The 18,320-nt window shown below is 34.3% G+C and overlaps 1 protein-coding gene across 6 annotated transcripts in view; it reads left to right on the forward strand.

Annotated features, from left to right (window-relative positions):
- LOC138707595 (KICSTOR complex protein SZT2-like) overlaps nucleotides 1-18,320 on the forward strand; it is a 216,067-nt gene that overhangs the window by 161,706 nt on the left and 36,041 nt on the right. For 4 of the 6 annotated variants that reach the window (XM_069837210.1, XM_069837216.1, XM_069837211.1 and 1 more), the window contains exons 39-47: nucleotides 354-520; nucleotides 4,268-4,390; nucleotides 5,012-5,273; nucleotides 7,737-7,985; nucleotides 9,194-9,270; nucleotides 11,167-11,330; nucleotides 11,803-12,092; nucleotides 12,804-12,910; nucleotides 15,738-15,998. In XM_069837210.1, coding sequence (XP_069693311.1) covers nucleotides 354-520; nucleotides 4,268-4,390; nucleotides 5,012-5,273; nucleotides 7,737-7,985; nucleotides 9,194-9,270; nucleotides 11,167-11,330; nucleotides 11,803-12,092; nucleotides 12,804-12,910; nucleotides 15,738-15,998 — 1,700 coding nt within the window. The remainder of the gene's footprint in view (nucleotides 1-353; nucleotides 521-4,267; nucleotides 4,391-5,011; nucleotides 5,274-7,736; nucleotides 7,986-9,193; nucleotides 9,271-11,166; nucleotides 11,331-11,802; nucleotides 12,093-12,803; nucleotides 12,911-15,737; nucleotides 15,999-18,320) is intronic. The other 2 variants (XM_069837212.1, XM_069837215.1) reach the window with 2 other exon arrangements.

Here is an 18,320-nt window from a genome sequence, read left to right on the forward strand (position 1 = left end):
TACAAGAATTTTGTCTTTGAATTGAATTTTAACCCGTGTTTGAAAAGTACAGGAAAGAAAAGTTACGAAACCAAAGGCAATACATACTCTTGAATTACTTAAATGTGAATTTTGAAGTATAAGATGGTGCTTTGTTCTGCTTGATTAAATTTTGTGTGTTATTAATTGTTATTGTAAGGAAAGAATGGGTTACTTTGTAATGTTACAAAAAAGAGGGAAAGGGTGGGAAAAAGAGGAAGAGAGAGAGTTTGTTTGTGTGTGTGCATGCGTGCATCCTTTTACAAGTATGTAAATATAAATAATTTCTTAAAATTTTCAGCTAAAGCAAGTATATATTACAAATTGCATTTTAGGTCCTGAGGTGAAAGAAGAGCTAGTGCAGGTTCTCCAAAATAGACTTGATGATGCTGTACTCGAAGTGTTATCAGTTATGCTTGCAAGGAATCCCATGTGCAAACTCACTCCTGATGATGTTCACTTCATCCAAAAGCCATTCAAGGCTCCAGAATCTGTTATTCAGGTACATACTTACGGATTTTGTTCATACAAATATTCCAATATCAGGTGTTATTAGGTCTTATTTGTGTAGCACTTCTTAATGCTGTAGGCAGATATCATAGAATAGGCTACAAAGCCACCAGCGTAGCTCAGTCGGTTGAGGTATTTGCCTGCCAATCTGGAGCTGTGCTCAGGCGTGGGTTTGATTCCTACTTTGGCTGATTACCTGGTTGGGTTTTTTCCGAGGTTTTCCCCAACCGCAAGGTGAATGTCAGATAATCTATGGCGAATCCTCGGCCTCATCTCGCCAAATACCATCTCACTATCACCAATTCCATCAATGCTAAATAACCTAGTAATTGATACAGTATCATTAAATAACCAAACAAAAAAAGGGTACAATCATTTTCTCCCAAATCAACAATGGGCAAATGGTGTGTTGTGATTGCAAATATAATCGTGATCTTTACTGACCTTTACTGAATCCATGATGTGATATGGTTACATCATTATCATTTGATTTACCATTTTTCAATTGCTTTCTCAATATAGCACCATGATACAGATTAGATTAGATTAGATTAGATTAGATTAGATTAGATTAGATTAGATTAGATTGATTAGATTATTTATGTTCTATGATTTCATGTACGGGATGGGTTAAAAGTCGCTTTCCCCAAACACGTCTGGACATTTAATTACATTCAATTTACATTTGACTACACATTCCTTTACAGATTTTGTTCAAAATGGAGGTCCAGTTTCTCGATACGCAATTCACAGCATTTACACACTGATTTACAGATGGCAGAACATAACTCACGATTTTCACGAATGACTGTTCGATCATCTCTCGCAACTGATGCAGATCCTGCGGTTTCTGAGCAAAAACATAATTTTTCTGGATACCTCACAGGTCACATGATCTGGGTGATCATTCTGTTGTGCCATGACGGCCAATCCATTCATGGAATTGCTGGTTCAAAAAGTCCCTCACTCCAACAAACTGAGGTCGTGCTCCATCCTGTTGACATATCAACTGCATAATGGCAAAACCAGGGTTGTTTTCAAAACATGACATCGGAAAAACACTTGACGCATGAACATGATTGCCAACCCACCACTTATTACACCAGCTATTCGTTTGTTCAAGTTATGACATCTGTGTATGTGTACAAGTATGAATCCTAAGAACGAATATTGGGGAAAGTGACTTTTGAACCACCTTGTATATGTGTCCAAAAACAATGAATGTAGAACAAATATAACAAATAAAAACTTACACCTAGGTACTTGATAAATATATACATATTTATAGTATACAGGTTATATATCTGTCATCCATGGCACCACAGCCAATAACAGCCAAGGCTGACCAGCTGACTGCTGGCCTCACGTCCAAATACCTCAGCAGAGGTGAACGATCATCCAACAAGAACGGGGGTAATGTATAGTCAGCATGATGATCACGCCAACAGTTATAACTGGTTTTTGAAACCGTATTTTACGTTTTACAATAAAATTGTAGCTTCCCAAATTCAATATAATGCTGGGTGGTGCTAGTCCCATATATTGGCGGATATTTCATGAGAAAATTTTCAACCCATAGGCATTATTTTTAGTTTTTTCTTGTCTTGTATGCATATTTATCGATTTGGAGTGGATTAGTTCTTATGCTAGGGCAGGAAAGTGAAACAAGAGAGCTTCATTCTATGAAATAATCATAATGATGATGATGATGATGATGATGATGATAATAATAATAATAATAATAATAATAATAATAATACCCATAACAAATTTAAAGACTGCTATGACATTCTTTTTATTTTCTCAGTCTCAAAGTATGTCATGCTAGTGTTTAATCAGCGTAGATGTTATTTATGTACTAGAAATATTTTAATTACATTACAAAAATCACGGTTAGCTCGAAAGCCTTAAACATTTTGAAAACAAATTTGAAATCAGAGCGATGATTTCTATGAGAATCCACAATTCTAACAGACAAAAGTTGTCACTCTGCATAGGAAAGTCCACAGGGTTTAAAAAAAAAAAAGGCATTTCTTTAACTTCCCATAACTCGCAAACCAGTAAAGATTTTGAATAGCAGCCACTTTTTTTAAAAGTAATTTCCATTCTTTCTAAACATTTCTCTCGCTTTGACGTGAAAAATAAAAAAGTTCGTCGCTTATCATGTCAATGTCTATTTTGGACAGCTCACTTTGAAGTTAATAATTTTTTTCTCACTTTCCAAAAATTGTGATTTAGAATTTTTTCTATGCTTTCCTTAGACATTTATCTATGAATCCTAAAAGTTACAGTGCAATTGATTTGTTATAGGAGCTATGACATGATAATGTTTAACAGTGCGGCAAATAGCGTCCTGATGTACTTTCTGCAAACACCAATGAAAGAACCAAAATGGCAGGCGATTATATTCAGTATTTATCGAGCGTTAGGAAGTGCATAACGTCATCAGCAGCAAATGATAAGATGCACACGTTTAAATGTAGCCGACCTGCGACATGATTGGCTGCTGAAATAAGAGCAATGCGACTATGATATACCTATGTCTGAAGTCTAACTTATGGGTGGAAATTAACGAGAGAAATACTGGAACATGTTGCGGTTCCGTGTACTATACTTTACATATTATGTCAGATCTTTTCCACAGGGCACTAACTGGGTACCACAGTTTCTCACAACTGAATACACGTTCACTTGACATTTCTGTTGAGTTGTGTCCATTTCTGTTCCTACAGTGTTGTGTTTACATTGCTTTCAATTCTTCAGTAGACAGTATTGTTGTTGAGTACATTGCTGTTGCAATACTGTGTGTGTTTTGTTTGAGTCTTGCAATGCTATTCCTATATTCGCATAGTGAATGTGCAGAGACATGCTTTTTGTTAATGGATTTTGTGCATTTGCTGCTGTTGAACAGAGACAATGTTTTCCCAATCGAAGGGTTCCATCTAGCCATGTGTTGTCCCATGTTTATCGAACATTATTTGAAACTGGCAAACTAGTAAGTGTTTCTTTGAGGTCAGAAAGAGAATCAGTACCTGATACGAATTTTCGGGAAAACATACTGCAAATGGTACAACGGAGTCTACGGCTGAGCACTCATAGAATAGCTTCACGTACTGGAGTGTCTCGTTCACGTGTATGACATGTTTGTTGTGTGCCATACTTCTGCATTATGTTGATCATCCATCCACGACTCACCATTCTGCTGTCTGTGTATACATACCATAACATGGTATTTTTATGGGGTAGGTTGTCAGCCATATGTCCAACCCCCAACTTGGAGGATCAGGTATACTTGATTTTGGACACCTGACTCTTAGGAGGTTGCCATCACCTTGGATAAGGTGTGCCTCCTACCCCTTCGCAATAGGTCACCTAACCTGACTCTGGGTGTTGCCATTGACCTTCTAAAGGCTTCTCCGTCACCTACCCATTTATGAATCCTGCTGCCAATTGATACCATCCTGGCAGACTTAATCTCATATTACCCCCAAGCAGCCCTGCCAGAACCCCTTCTCTCGTTTGTTTGCTGACCCAGTCTGCCGAAGGGATTGACCACCACAAATTTGTACAGGGTTGCTCAGCTTAATAGGGTCCACCACATATAGGTGAGAGTGGAGTTGGAGAGTAAGGGCTATGTGAACTTTCTTAATAATATCATGTTAGACGCATCACTCTCACTAGAACCCCAGTATTAATATTACCATTTCATATTTAAATGACTTTTTCTTCTCTTCCACAGTTTTCAATTCAGTCACATGCTCTTCCTCACCTTCAGGCACTTTCACATTACTTGCGTCAGAATTTATTGCAGTTCCTGTATATCCCAAAATACACTGATCCACGGCCAGAATGCCACTTTCAGGTGAGTACACAGTTTTAAATATTCCTTTTCTTCTTTTAGTAAAGTGTAACATTGTGGATGATAGTGAATTGTGGCGAATTGGTGAAGGCCTGGTATGGGAGATAGGAAAATGTGACCCAGCAAGTTTTTGCACAAGGCAAACCACATGGATTCACAAGATTTAAATTTGGTTTCAGTTGATAGTGTCATTTTCTATTTTAGGCTTTTAAATTACTATACTGTCTTGTTCTTCTTATTTCTTACTATTTACACTGTTAAACATCTGTCGAGTCCTCAATTACAATGTAGATATTTTGCAGGGAATTTGTTTTTTTAAGATACATGCTAACTCTATTATTCAACTCAGTTAAAAGTATAGCTACACGAAACATGATTACATATATTCTACTCCAACTCAGCTTCTGCTTGTTGCTTTCTTCTCTGTATCGAACAAATAGTTCTAACAAGTCCATAAAGAAAAGAAAGAGGAAGGAAAAAAAGACATTCATGTATTTCTAAACATCAATACTAAACGGAGAACTATGGTCGTCCTTTCTGCACCATACACGTTATATTTAAATAGTCTTTACCTTATGTTATAGTCATATAAAAATTAGAGGAGATGTATATATGTCCATTTAGGATTATTCAGAGCCAGAATCTTCTGCGAAGCGGGTGACAGAAGGGGATCTGTTCCTGTACAACCAGAGTCCTGCCTCTGGAAGTAAAGGTATCGCATGCATTGCTGTAGCTGTTGTAGACAGCGAAGGCAACTTGGTGCAGCACGAGCATTACCCCAAACCTCACCCTACTGCTCACCTTGAAGCACTGAATCGCAGCGAGTTTGCATCATTGACATTGACACAATTGTACGAGCCCGGAAGTGGTCAGTGTCGAGGACCAGGTGAGTAATAAATAATCTCTTTCTGTTACTATAACTGTAATAGGGAATAACAACGAATTTATGGTATCCATTAGAACAGTGGTCGTCAGCACTTGCTGAAATGGGTAACAGGTAAGCAGTGTATCGCAGTATGCACCGTCGTGTGGGAGAAAGCATATTCATCAACAGCCATGGATGCACGCTGGTGCTGTAAGAATCTTGCGGGTAAGAGACGCTAGCCCAAGAGTGCACTGTGCTGATTACTGCATTAGAACAAAGCTTACGTAACAGTATTAGACCTCTGTATTCTAACAGAAATGGCCTACCAGACCTCATCGATCAGTTTTTGGTTGTGAAGAAGGCACCCGGGTAATGATTTGCTCAAGTGCATGCAATCGAGAATTTATAACTGATAGGTTGAAATGTTTGCTTGGTGGTTGTAAGTGTTCGAGGTTGTTGCACTGCAATTCAATACCTGATACCCAAAACAGCCTACAGATAGCACGGAAAGCGGGAAGTATTTTAACAGTTAAATAAGGAAACAGTTTTTAAATAACATAATTCTTTAAATGAAATAATGCTTTATGTATTATCAATAATGTTATTCAGCATCCTTATTGTCAAACGCTTTATATCAGTAATGAAAATGTGTAATGTAGCTTAGTAAATATGTGATCGCCTAAAAAGAACAGAGATTTTGTGATGCATCTCAAATTTCTTCAAAAGAACACACAATCTATTTCAGTCACCATATTTAATAAAAATAAGCCAAATGTACATGTTCACTTAGCTTAAAATTTTTACAATAGCGTATATTAAGAGATGCTTAATCACAGACAATGATTGATGTTGAAGCTACTTATGGTAAGGTGAATTCATATTCTATTCCAAATTCAACGACCATATCACGAAATATCAAGGATAGACCAAACAAAATTCGTGTTGAAATTATTCCAAAATTAAAAGAATCGACGGAAAAATCGCCATTTGGTTTTAAAATTAATAATTTTTGTCCATTCTTATCTAGAATTTCATCCTTGCTTTCTTTAATATATTTATGCTCGACCATGCCGAAATGTAGTAATTATACGCCTGGTAGCAGTCCTTTAATGCATGTCATTAAGTACACCTATTCATTGAAGTTCAGGTTTTCGATTATTCTCGGATATGCAATCGAAAGACAACTATCGAAAGGTCACGGAGTCTGGAAATTCAATACTGTCGGAGAAGGTTATGTTCTGTTACTATAATAATTAGCGTTAATTGTAAATAATATTCAAATAAATTCAATTTGTCATCTCGTTTTTCAATGTCGAATTCAATTTCAAGGTTATATCAAGACTAATGTTTATCTTACTCTCTAGATTATATCAAGGTCGTCGACATTCGTTTCCCGGAAAAAAATCAATACTTACGCGTCTGCGCACATCTCACAATTCATGAGGTAGGCTATTGCACTCACATAACAATAACATGAATACTTATGAATAATTTCAAGTTAGAAATATGGTCGAGCATAAAAAGTCATATGAAACTTGCCTATAATGGTAATTAAGACGCTCGTATGAAAATTATGAAACTCGCGCATGTTTCATAAACATCCTCGCGTCTTAATTACTACCATTATAGTCTCGTTGCATAATGTACTATTGCTTTTGTCCTGTGACATTACGAATACAATTGTTACAAAATACTTTAACTGTTCCATTCAACTAGAGGTTAAACACGAACATATTCTTTTATCTTTTTTAGTGCTGCTTATACTTTATATTTATATTCTTATAGACAAGATATTTTGTTAAAACTTTATTTTATTTTATTTTATTAATTTATAATTATTTAAATATTTTATTATTTTTTATTCAATCTGATAGCCTGTATATCTTCTAGGTTCACTAATCAGGTGATAGGTCATCAGGCAGTTTAATAATTTCCATAGTGCATACTGTAAACACATAGATTGAAGATGGTTTTCAGTCTATGAGAAAGAGAGAGACGACCGGTTGACCATGATGATTTTTCGGGTGTTTTGTTTTCTGCAGAGTCTGGACATGCAGTAACCAGACTGCTGTGTATAGTATGGAGTGGCCGACTAACTGCATGTGTGTATCATGACTTTCGGTTGGTCGTTTGTATTAGAATGCAGAGCTCTAGTAACAGTGTCGTAAGTTATTAACTATGGACAGTAATAAACAGAATTAAATGTTCAGACATTTTACTAGAGGTGATAAATGTGTGCAGATACAAACATTTTACTATTTTCAAGCTCAGAGAAGTCTCACTCCAATATTTTTCACATAGTAGGGATGCATTGATCTCATATATACTGGATCTGATTGATACACTTAATAGGCGACATCTGGCAGATCAAAATTTTCATGGTGTGAATACCTTCATTTTCATCCCCAGGTTTTATCAAGGAAACCCACTTTATATGACTATACAATGCGAGGAAATTAATAGCATGTTCGTATGTCTCCTCAGGACCCGTTGCATTACTTGAATTCAGAATCTGGAAACAAGGAAGAGTGAACAATGAATCTCTGACTCAGAAGCTACATGCCTCTGTTCGTCATGCTACTTGGGACCTGCTTATGGAGTTCCGACTATTAACAGCTCCTTTAGGAGTTCCATGTTCCTCAGGAGGACATGCTTCTCCATCACAACCTTCAACTTCGCCATCTGCAACACATCTGCCTCTGACTAACTCGGAGCCATCCACACCAAGCAAAGGTTTGTTGCACATACATTTATAATGGGCCGTTTTGTGTAAGTACGAGTTTGGAAAATGTATTATTTGAGGTATTTTTTTTTAATTTTCATTGACTTCTTTTTTCCTTATGAATTCCTAATTAATTTTCTTTTTCAAAATGGACTTATTAACGGAGTTTATATTTATTTCTGTATTTATTTTTTAATATTTTTGTACATAGACTAATAGAAAAATCCTTCTTCATTATAACATTTTTGTGGTTGTCTAGAATTGGCTGTTAGATTATTTCCGTTACCGATATTATGGTACAGTATTTTGAGGTAGCTGGGCACATTCCCATCCTCCATTGCAACATCATATTTGTTGTGCACTTTGGGTACAGGTACTCTTTTCTTTTTCATTCATGTCTTATGAAAATGTTGACCTACAAGATCATGTTCAATAGATAATCTTAATTTCTCTATAAGAGCTTTTCACAGAAGCTATGAAATTAGATCGGTATTTTATTATATCTCTTCATATATTGTGTTCATTTCTGTTTACGAGAATCAGTGTTTAAACTTTATGGAAATATCAAAAGTTACCAGTCATTTATACTGAGATTCTAGACAGAGTGTTAGCAGTTTACGTACAAATATTTAGATAGCCTATCTTCGTAAGAAAAATGCGTGCAAAACAACGTCCTATTGACATCTTCCCTTCCTTTAAAAGTTTTCCCATAAATATGGCACGTATTTTACAGTCTGATGTTATATAACTGATCATACTATGAAACGTGTTAATTTAGACTATACACCTTTTCAAAATCAGTTAAGGATCATTAACCTGGCAAGAAGCTCACTTTGCGCAATGGAAGGATACACTAATGCTGAAATCGCTGATATTCATTTAATGTACGGAATAGCAAGAGAATCTGCAATCATGGCAAGGAGCCATTGGCTACGATTTCCAAATCGTGGGATTTCAAATAGAGTAATGTTCGTTGCTGAGTACCAAAGATGCAGTCTCTTCGACCTTGGACCAAGGATAGGGGACGATGATGTGACGCAATATTTCTAAAAAAATGCTACACTCTTTCAGAAAATGTTAGCTTTTGTTAACAATTGAGAGATTATTTATCATATTGATATTCTATTGGCAGTATTAACAAAATGCACTCTGAAATGTATCTTGCAAAGTTATAGTGAACATGTAATAAACATTTAAACATACAGTATTTTACTTACAGCCAAGAAATTAATAAGACCAAGTGACTCGAGCAACATACTAGAAAGGACATCAAATTTTCTGGCAGCTGATAATCAGGTGAGTCTCAATACATCTAATTCACTTGGCTGTTGTCCATCAAGCTCTTTGCCACAATTTGTGCCATTAAAGTGCGTGTGGTATAGAGCTATGAATCTTGTATGCAATTTAGATGTTCTGGGTGCCTTTCATCTAACTTCTAGATATTTTCCTATAACATAAACATTGTTAAACTTAAGAATGTAGCCCAATAGGCACTGCAACTTCGTGCGTGCGTGCGTTTTTTTTTAAGTACACAGTAAAATTTCAGTGTTGGATTCCACAGATGTAGGTGATAAAAAAAATTGTATATAAACAAGGGTCAGGAAATTGATAATTATTGAGATATCAGACATTGAATTATGTTAGTGCTGCAAATTAATGTTACAAAATTAACTTAGTACACTACATGTAGCTAATCATGTCTGATAAAAATCAATGCAGAACGCAATCTGTTAGCATTCGTAGATGGATTGTATTAGTTTGAGCACTAAATAGATAGACATGTGCTCACAATTTTTTCACTGTGGACAAGGTTGTTGGATGCTGCTGCTGTCATAAGTTGGGTGAGTAAATGTTTTAAAATGATTCTATGCGTGGAATCCAATCCTGAAATTTTACCATGTGTTTTTATACACCCTGTGTGTGTGAGCAAGCGTGCACGCACATAATTTTGTCGTTATTTCTACTGAACATGATTTTCTCTGATTCACATAAGTAGAGGTTTTTCCAGTTATTGTACTGCCCTCAATTCAGCTTCCTTACAAAACAAAAGAAATCTTTTGTAAAGAGTTATAGGATGGTAGTGGTGATTGGACTGCTGTTATCAGTGAAGTGTGTTGTAATATGCTGGTGTTAACTAATGCTGAGTTCTTGGCAGTAAAGTTATTAACTATCTTGTTCTCCAATATAGGAAAGCAATGTAGCTAAAAGTATAACCATTTTAATATAGGCACCATAATTTTAATGTTATGGCAGTTATATCACCTATACATAACCTCCCAAACTATTTGGATGACAACACCTACATTGGTTGACGGGTCCATATGACCTAGCCTGAAGGATTGTCAGACAACTCCACTGATCATAGCCTCTCTTTACCATTTAGGGGACGTTTATGCATGCCATGACAGGTCAGTTATATCATTGTGACTCGGTCTCCAGAGTCTCGTTTGCTAAAAACAGGTTGCACCACAGGAAGGTTAGGATGGGACTTGAGTGGGAGAGGTTGTGGAATCCTTGCAACCCCTGTGCATTGTAATATTGGGATCATGTAGTTGGTGTGAAAACAACGTAGTTCTATAAGTTGTAAATTTTGTAATGTGAGGTTTGAGTACAAATGTCGAGATTGGCTCGAAAAACATATAATGGACAAAATGCACAAAACAGTTTCAGAGATGCAATGAACAAAACAGTGAAAGGCAACAAGCAATGGAAAAATATTTTAATTTAAGAGGGAACATCATTTAACACATTGTAGCAGTTCTTCTTTTTTTAATTTTACGCAAAATTTATAGAACATGAAAAGTAGAATAACTGACACTTTTGAACAGAATAATACCGATATTGCTGATATGATAATGGAGAGTTATGGAATATTTCCTGGGATTTGCGTTATTCTAAATAATTATACATCATCAGTTTTTTTACTACTCAATTTTCGTCTTTCATCCCCTTGGATTTTAACCTGAACATTATCTTGGAAAGCCAGAAAACTAGTCTTTATGCAGTGTTGTGTTATTTAAATTTTATTTTAGTGTCATAAATATTATATTAAATGTTGAAGATAAGAATTAATTGCCACAGTAATTTCCCAAATCTTGAAAGAATTTTCCACTTCATTCAACACAAAGGTTTGCAGTATTATTATGTGGGTCTACTTCACTGGGTGCTTTGACGTATTTGTATCTATTACAGCAGGCTGGTTCATCGGCAAAGATCTGCAAGTTGGATTCGCTAGAAAGTGGGGAAACTGGTTTGTTGCATGAAATTTATCATGCTACAATGAAACCTTGGTTTGAATTTGGCGTGCAGCTGGGAGTACCAGCTGTTCGAAAACATTCGGTCATCCTAACCGTAAGGTAAAGTACAGGAATATGTTTATTTTACAGCATACATTTTGAAGAAAACTAAAGTGTTCCAATTGCGGAGGAAGAAAATATGTTTATGTATGTTTACTGCAGAACTATGTAGTGTTGATTTTATAACTTTGCCGAGTCATAAAGAATTTGTGTTTCAAAATAAATCCATTTTTTTACCATAATGTTGTTCACTCTTATTATAAGAACACATTTTATTCATATTAGAAATTTCGTGGTATTGTTTTGATTAAGACTGCGAAGTAAAGTATCATTGCATGCCACAAGAGGAAATTATAGTGTTATCTCACACTAATGCTTTTATAATGACATCTTGAGATGCCTGTAACAAAATAATTACTTAGTGTTATTAACATCTATACAGGCACTTTGGCAGATTATAATGAGGAATTTACTGAAGAAATATTGCTAACTATAAGGAATTCCATATTCTTGTGTGCTTCATTACCCCCAGGCATTCTTTGGCCGTGATGGTGCGAGAATTGCAGTGCCTCATTAGTTTGAATGCTGGAGACACAAGTCCACTGGTGTTCTGGGGCTGTCCTACGTCAGAAGGAATGGGAGATATTGAATATATTCCAGGTCCATTCATGGGACCAAATTTTAATACCATCACTAGTCATACAATTGGGATAACAGGTGAAAGCTCAATGTGCCTTATTCTCGGAAGAAACTTGGTTCAGTGGAAAGCGTGTGTGACTGAAGATACTGGGTTTGATCCAGATACATTGGACCCTAAAAATGGTAATATTTCTTTTTATTGATACAATTGCTTTTTAAGTATAATCTTTCTTTGTTTCTTGTTTCAGTGATTGAAAGTATTATTTATTAATTTTAGGAAACAAAAAAATTGTGATAATTTTCATAGGATTGTAGCATTTTAAATATTGAAAGAAGATTAAAAAATTAAGTGTTATGTTGTGATAAAGATTTCTCTCCAATGAAGTTGGCGAAATTACAGTTCTAAGAATACTGCTGTGATACTTAGTAGTTGTTTAATTATAGTTTATTTCGTTGTTATTAATTTTTTTATTATCAACTATTATTTTTAGCTGAAAACAGTTTTGTTAGACACAAATTATGTTTCACGTGAACCTACAGAATGAAATAGTTGTAATCTCTTATGGAGAGATTTTACAATACCCTATATTTTTGTATTTAACCCTCTCTGCACTTCTCTAGTACATTAGTACATTCCTGCCCCCTTTCCGTCCCAAGAAACGAATGCTCATGACTCAATTAAAACAATAATATTTTGTTGACTTTAATTTTATTAGTCAGTTCATGAGTGATGTGAGTACTTTTACCTGCATAGATATTTTCGTAGTTATCATTCTCTCTCACTAGAGAGATTGAAGGTTTTATTCTGAGTTAAGTGACATAATGAGTCATTTCAGTGACTCCTACGAAATGGAAAAACGTTAAAATTTAAAACTGAACATAATTTTCTTTCAGCACAAAAAGTTTATCAGAAATTTTCACCTTTACTGATTACATCAGAACAGCCACTGCGCTTTGTTCCACGCCAGCGTCTACTCCTCGCAACACTTGATAATCAGCAAGTATGTACTGTTCTTTTCTAATCGTTTTAAAATCTTTTATTGTTGTGTTGTACAAATTAGCAATAATTATTTAGAATTAAATCATTACTTGCCTAAACTTTCACATTGTTCATGAGTGGTCGTTTGTAGTAATTTGAAGTTACGTTCATAACACCAAGTAATAAGTTTTATCATATCTTTCCTGGAATAGTATTTTTCATTATCCGTTTATTGTTAAGATGTGATTCAGAGAGAAAATTACGAATTCAAAAAGTGAGGTGAATGAAGTTTCAGGATTAGAGATTGTTGTTACCTGAGAACAGACAAAGTATTTCATGTGTGTTTTTTAAACATTTTCCTAGAAGACTTTTTCTTGTCACTGGACTCATTAATGACGAAATAAGAAGGCAACAAATGTGATTAAGTAGTATGCTTTTTGAAAGTTTTTATAGTAAATTGAGGTAAGCTAGAGCATGTTTATTTTTGCCAAAGAAAGCCGTTACATCAGTAGAAAACAGTCGGTATGCTTCCCCATGCAAAAGAAATAGAAAATGCATTAAAAGTGCACAACATTTATGAATCATTAAGTTTTAAAAATGTGTTGTAAAATACATGGAACACAAAATTTTAAAGTTTAGAACCGGAATACCTTCTTAATTAATAATCCGTGGCGCTACAGCCTGTAAAGGGCCTAGACCGACCAGCCGGGTGCTGGCCTCACGTCCACATGCCGAAGCAGAGGTGGACGATCATACAACCAGAACGGAGGTATCGTGTGGTTAGCACGATGATCCCCCCAGCCGTTATAGCTGGTATTCACAACCGGATTTCGCTACCTATCGTAGCTCCCCAAGTGCATCACGATGCTGGGTGGGCACCGGTCCCATACACTGGCCGAAATTTCATGAGAAAATTTCTTCCCCCATGAGGACTCGAACCAGCGCTCATTCTGTAACGCGAGTCCTAGGCAGGATGCCTTAGACCGCGACGCCACGGCACGGGACACCTTCTTAATTACTGGAGACATTTTCTTTGGTTTCGTTTTATATTCACAACATACATAACAATATATGTTCAGAGAATTTATACCATATATAATATAATATATAACGTGTAGTAATATTCAGTATTTCTACTTTGCTATTTCACGTGTTTAAATATTAAATAATATGTATTCAACATCAGAAAAATACTCACTTCACTGTCATTTACTAACATAAAAAGTTATGAAATGCTTTGAACACCTTTAAGGTATAAACGAAACTGTATGTGTTATCACACACAAAATCTACACTTCAACATAAATTGAGCATTTTGACATATGAAAGTGTCAAAAAATGTTTAGAATGCATTACAATTTTCTTGCAGTTTTAAACTGATGTAGTTTGTAAATATGACATGTCCCATATCATGTATATGATCAGTGGATGCAGTAAATGATTATGATTATGCTTTATTCTGTTTGTTTTTCTATCAAGAGATCACAAAATGTGAATGTTGCAGTTATATCGTCAGATATTCTAAGTTATAATACCTTCATGAAAGTTCACTTAGTATGAACCACAGTCTACTATATACAGTCGCGAAGCTCAATATGTAGTAAAAATGCAAACATGGGTAGTTGCCCACCACTAGGATGGCTACTATCACCTCATCATCGCAGATCTCTCTCCTAGTAGACGACAAAATATGTTACACTTTCGTTGTGTGCTTTTGGAAAAATTAACACCTTCCTTCCATTATTGAAATATTAAATGCATAAAGTTAATTTATTATTTTAATGAAGTATATTAAATTCCACCATAAACTCGAAGATACCTGCAAGAAATAGGTTAATATTATTTTTGTTTGTGCAAAACAAACTGAAATTTACTATAATAGCTTCACTCATTAAGATTATAGCGATAATTAACTATGAAACCAATAAATATTAATTTGCATTTCCCTTTACAACAATAATAATGGAAATATGAATTAATGGAGTAACTTACGTGTACCGGTACTTGTAGTGTAGGCTTACGTAGTTAACAAAGTGGGATGAGGTTAAGCAATAATAATCACACCAGAATTGGAAATAAAACATGATCAATAAATTTTATTGTAACAGACTTTTTCTACATCTCTAGTAAAGCAACAAATAAAAATAACAACAAAATTAACAGCTATAATTAAAAACATATCCTTTGAAAAAAAAAAAGTAGGCCTAAGCAATAATAATCCCACCAGAATTGAAAATAAAACGTGATCAATAAATTTCATTAAAACAAACTTAATTTTTCTACATCTCTAGCAAAATATTATTATTCCGATTATTGCATTTTAGTCATTAACATTTTCATTACAACCAATAACGAACATTTCACAAGCATCAATGTGAAATACGTAACGAACTAGCATTTGATGGAAATACGACACAGTCCAAAGTCGACCGTGGACAGTCTATTGTTTCTAGTTGCTAACCGCTTGAAGCGCTTTATCACGAGATTTGCAAAAAATCACCTCAAGCTTCGTGACTGTATATAGTAGACTGTGGTATGAACCATATAAACAATGTTATTCTTAATCAAGTGATTCTCTTAAGAATTCTTTTGTTCACATTTTAAATATTAGGTTTATATTTTTCTTTACTAGTAATATAAATATGGCACTAATGCTGAAGTTTTGCAGCTGGCATAATAATTGAGGTATATTGGGATGTGAAAAATGTACTTAAGGCTTCATAACCTCACATTCCCAACTATAAACTGAATATTCATATAAATATCACCTCTTCTGTCTTTAAATGTTGGAGATTTGTATCAAAAATTGACCGCATGTTGATACATTTTATAAGATTTTCATATTTCAGATTGTCATTTACACATACAATTGGTCCAAAGAACGAGTAGAAAATCTTCATCAGCAAGCTACCCAGCTAGGACATTGGCTGAGTGCACGCTCCAGCCTCTTAACCAGCATAGTTACGCAAAAGATGGGATTGTTTCATAATCAAGAACTCACACGCAAACAGCACACCAATAATAATGGAGGTACCGTGGGATCTACAGTTAATGGAACTGTCACTGGAACATTGACACACACTTCTACAACAAAATTTCTGGGGCGCAAGGTATAAATATTTGTCATGGAAGTATTGCATATCAGTTGTAAATAATGAAGATCTATATCCAGACTTAGGCAACTTTCAAAATTTGAGACAGTAACCAACACTTTTGATAATAGAATATTGTCTTTGCAGTCTTATCCACTTTATGAATGATATCCATTTCATGTGTTTCATACCCTGTCCTAGATAATATTGCTCTAAGCCTGTGAACTTAAATAATACTGCTGCTGTCAAATCGATTATCAAATTTGAAGATGGGTTTTCTCACCTAAATGCAGTTTAATATCATCAAATGAGAAATACAGTGTTACTCAATTGGCTATCTTGGATATAGGTTGGCTACATACTGAATGAAAGTAAATACTGATTTCTATTTATTATTTTAATTTCGCAAATCCTTAGTAAAATAGCAGGTAATTTTCATGTCGAAATGATGTACTTGAATGCCTAGAAATTATACGCAAGTATTGACTCTGTGTTATGGTCATTTTTGCTTCATTACAGTACATTAGAGTTTTGGGGTAATTTGTCTTCTTTTACTGATTGTATGTCAGGATTTAATTTTGAAATTAGTGTAAAATATTTGTGTAAATAATTTTACGATATCTGTGAATCTTTTCTGTAGTTCTAAAAAATTTGGTTATCATGTCTATTTACTTTGTGCCAGGAATTACATTTAAATTTTCAATGGAAGACACTTCTACATTTCTAAGAGTTAGGAATATGTTTTAAAAATCGTTAACGAATATTTCGGAAAAATATACTGTATAAAAATTCTTTTGAGTATAGTATTTGTGAATATCACGCCTCAGATCACCCTTTTTGTGTAGTTTGTCAAGTTTATTATTGTAGGGAAAGAAATAGAGATACAGTACATCATATGCTAGAAAGAAGTGTTTAATAGTACATTATGCAAAGAGCCTATAATGATAGTAATTAAGACGCGAGTATGTTTGTTTACGAAACGAGTGCAAGCGAGTTTCATAATTTTCATACGAGCATCTTAATTACCATTATAGGCAAGTTTCATACGACTTTTTATGCTCGACCATATTTCTAACTTGAAATTATTCAGAAGTATTCATTTTATTTGTCTTAATTACCATTAAAGGCAAGTTTCATACGACTTTTTATGCTCGATCATATTTCTAACTTGAAATTATTCAGAAGTATTCATTTTATTTGTATCTGACTGAAGATCGGAAGTGACCTTGTGCATAGCTCATATATTGTGAGATGTGCGCAGACGCGAAAGTATATTTTTTCCGAGGAACAATAATGTCATTGACCTTGATGTAATGTAAAGAATAACATGAACTAATTTTGATATAACCTGGAAATTGATTTAGAATTGAAAAACGAGATGACAAATTGAATTTATTTGAATATTATTTACAATTAACGCTAATTATTATAGTAACAGAACATAACCTTCTGCGACAGTATTGGATTTCTAGCCTCCGTGACATTTCCCTCGTCTTTCAATTGCATATCCAAGAATAATCGAAAACCTGAACTTTAATGAATAGGTGTACTTTAATGACATGCATTAAAGGACTGCTACCAGGTGTATAATTACTACATTTTGGCATGGTCGAGCATAAAATCAAATAATGTTCTACTCTTTTTTTTTCCAGATCGTCAGAGTAATTAACAACGCATTAGTAATGCAAACTTATCTACTGAACTTAAGAAACTTCATAAAAATGATATGAATTCTAATTGTATGCAGAAGTAATTTTTGTATTAATAAAATCATTTTTTTCTGTTACCATTAAACAGGAGAAATAGTTGTTGTTGTTGTCGTCGTCATTGCTGGTTTTGTGGCAAATTAAAAATTAACAATATTGATAAATAATTGCAATATAATTAACATTAATTTTATTGGAATCTACCAGAATATTCACAAAAATGAATGCTTTTTGTAATGTATCTGTAATCGTAATATATCTGTAACAATGATTTGGATGGTTATGGGAGAGAAATAGTTATGAAAACTGTCTCATAGCAATGGTACTGTGCCTCTGTAATAATTATTTTTAAATTTTGGTTCCTATGCATAAATCAATAATAATAATAATAATAATAATAATAATAATAATAATAATAATAATAATAATAATAATAATGATGATAATAATAATAATAATAATAATAATAATAATTACAATAATTACACCTTCTACTCTGCTTTGTTGTTCTTTGTTGCCGTTTTTCAAAAATGTTTATTGTGTATAACATGTGCGTGTGTGAATGCATTTTTTTTTTGTGGGAGCGGCCAAGGATCATTTTCCGCCTATGAAGAGTCCATTACCTTAGGTTATA

Source organism: Periplaneta americana, chromosome 10 (genome assembly GCF_040183065.1).
Source record: "Periplaneta americana isolate PAMFEO1 chromosome 10, P.americana_PAMFEO1_priV1, whole genome shotgun sequence".
In the NCBI taxonomy this organism is placed as follows: domain Eukaryota; kingdom Metazoa; phylum Arthropoda; class Insecta; order Blattodea; family Blattidae; genus Periplaneta; species Periplaneta americana.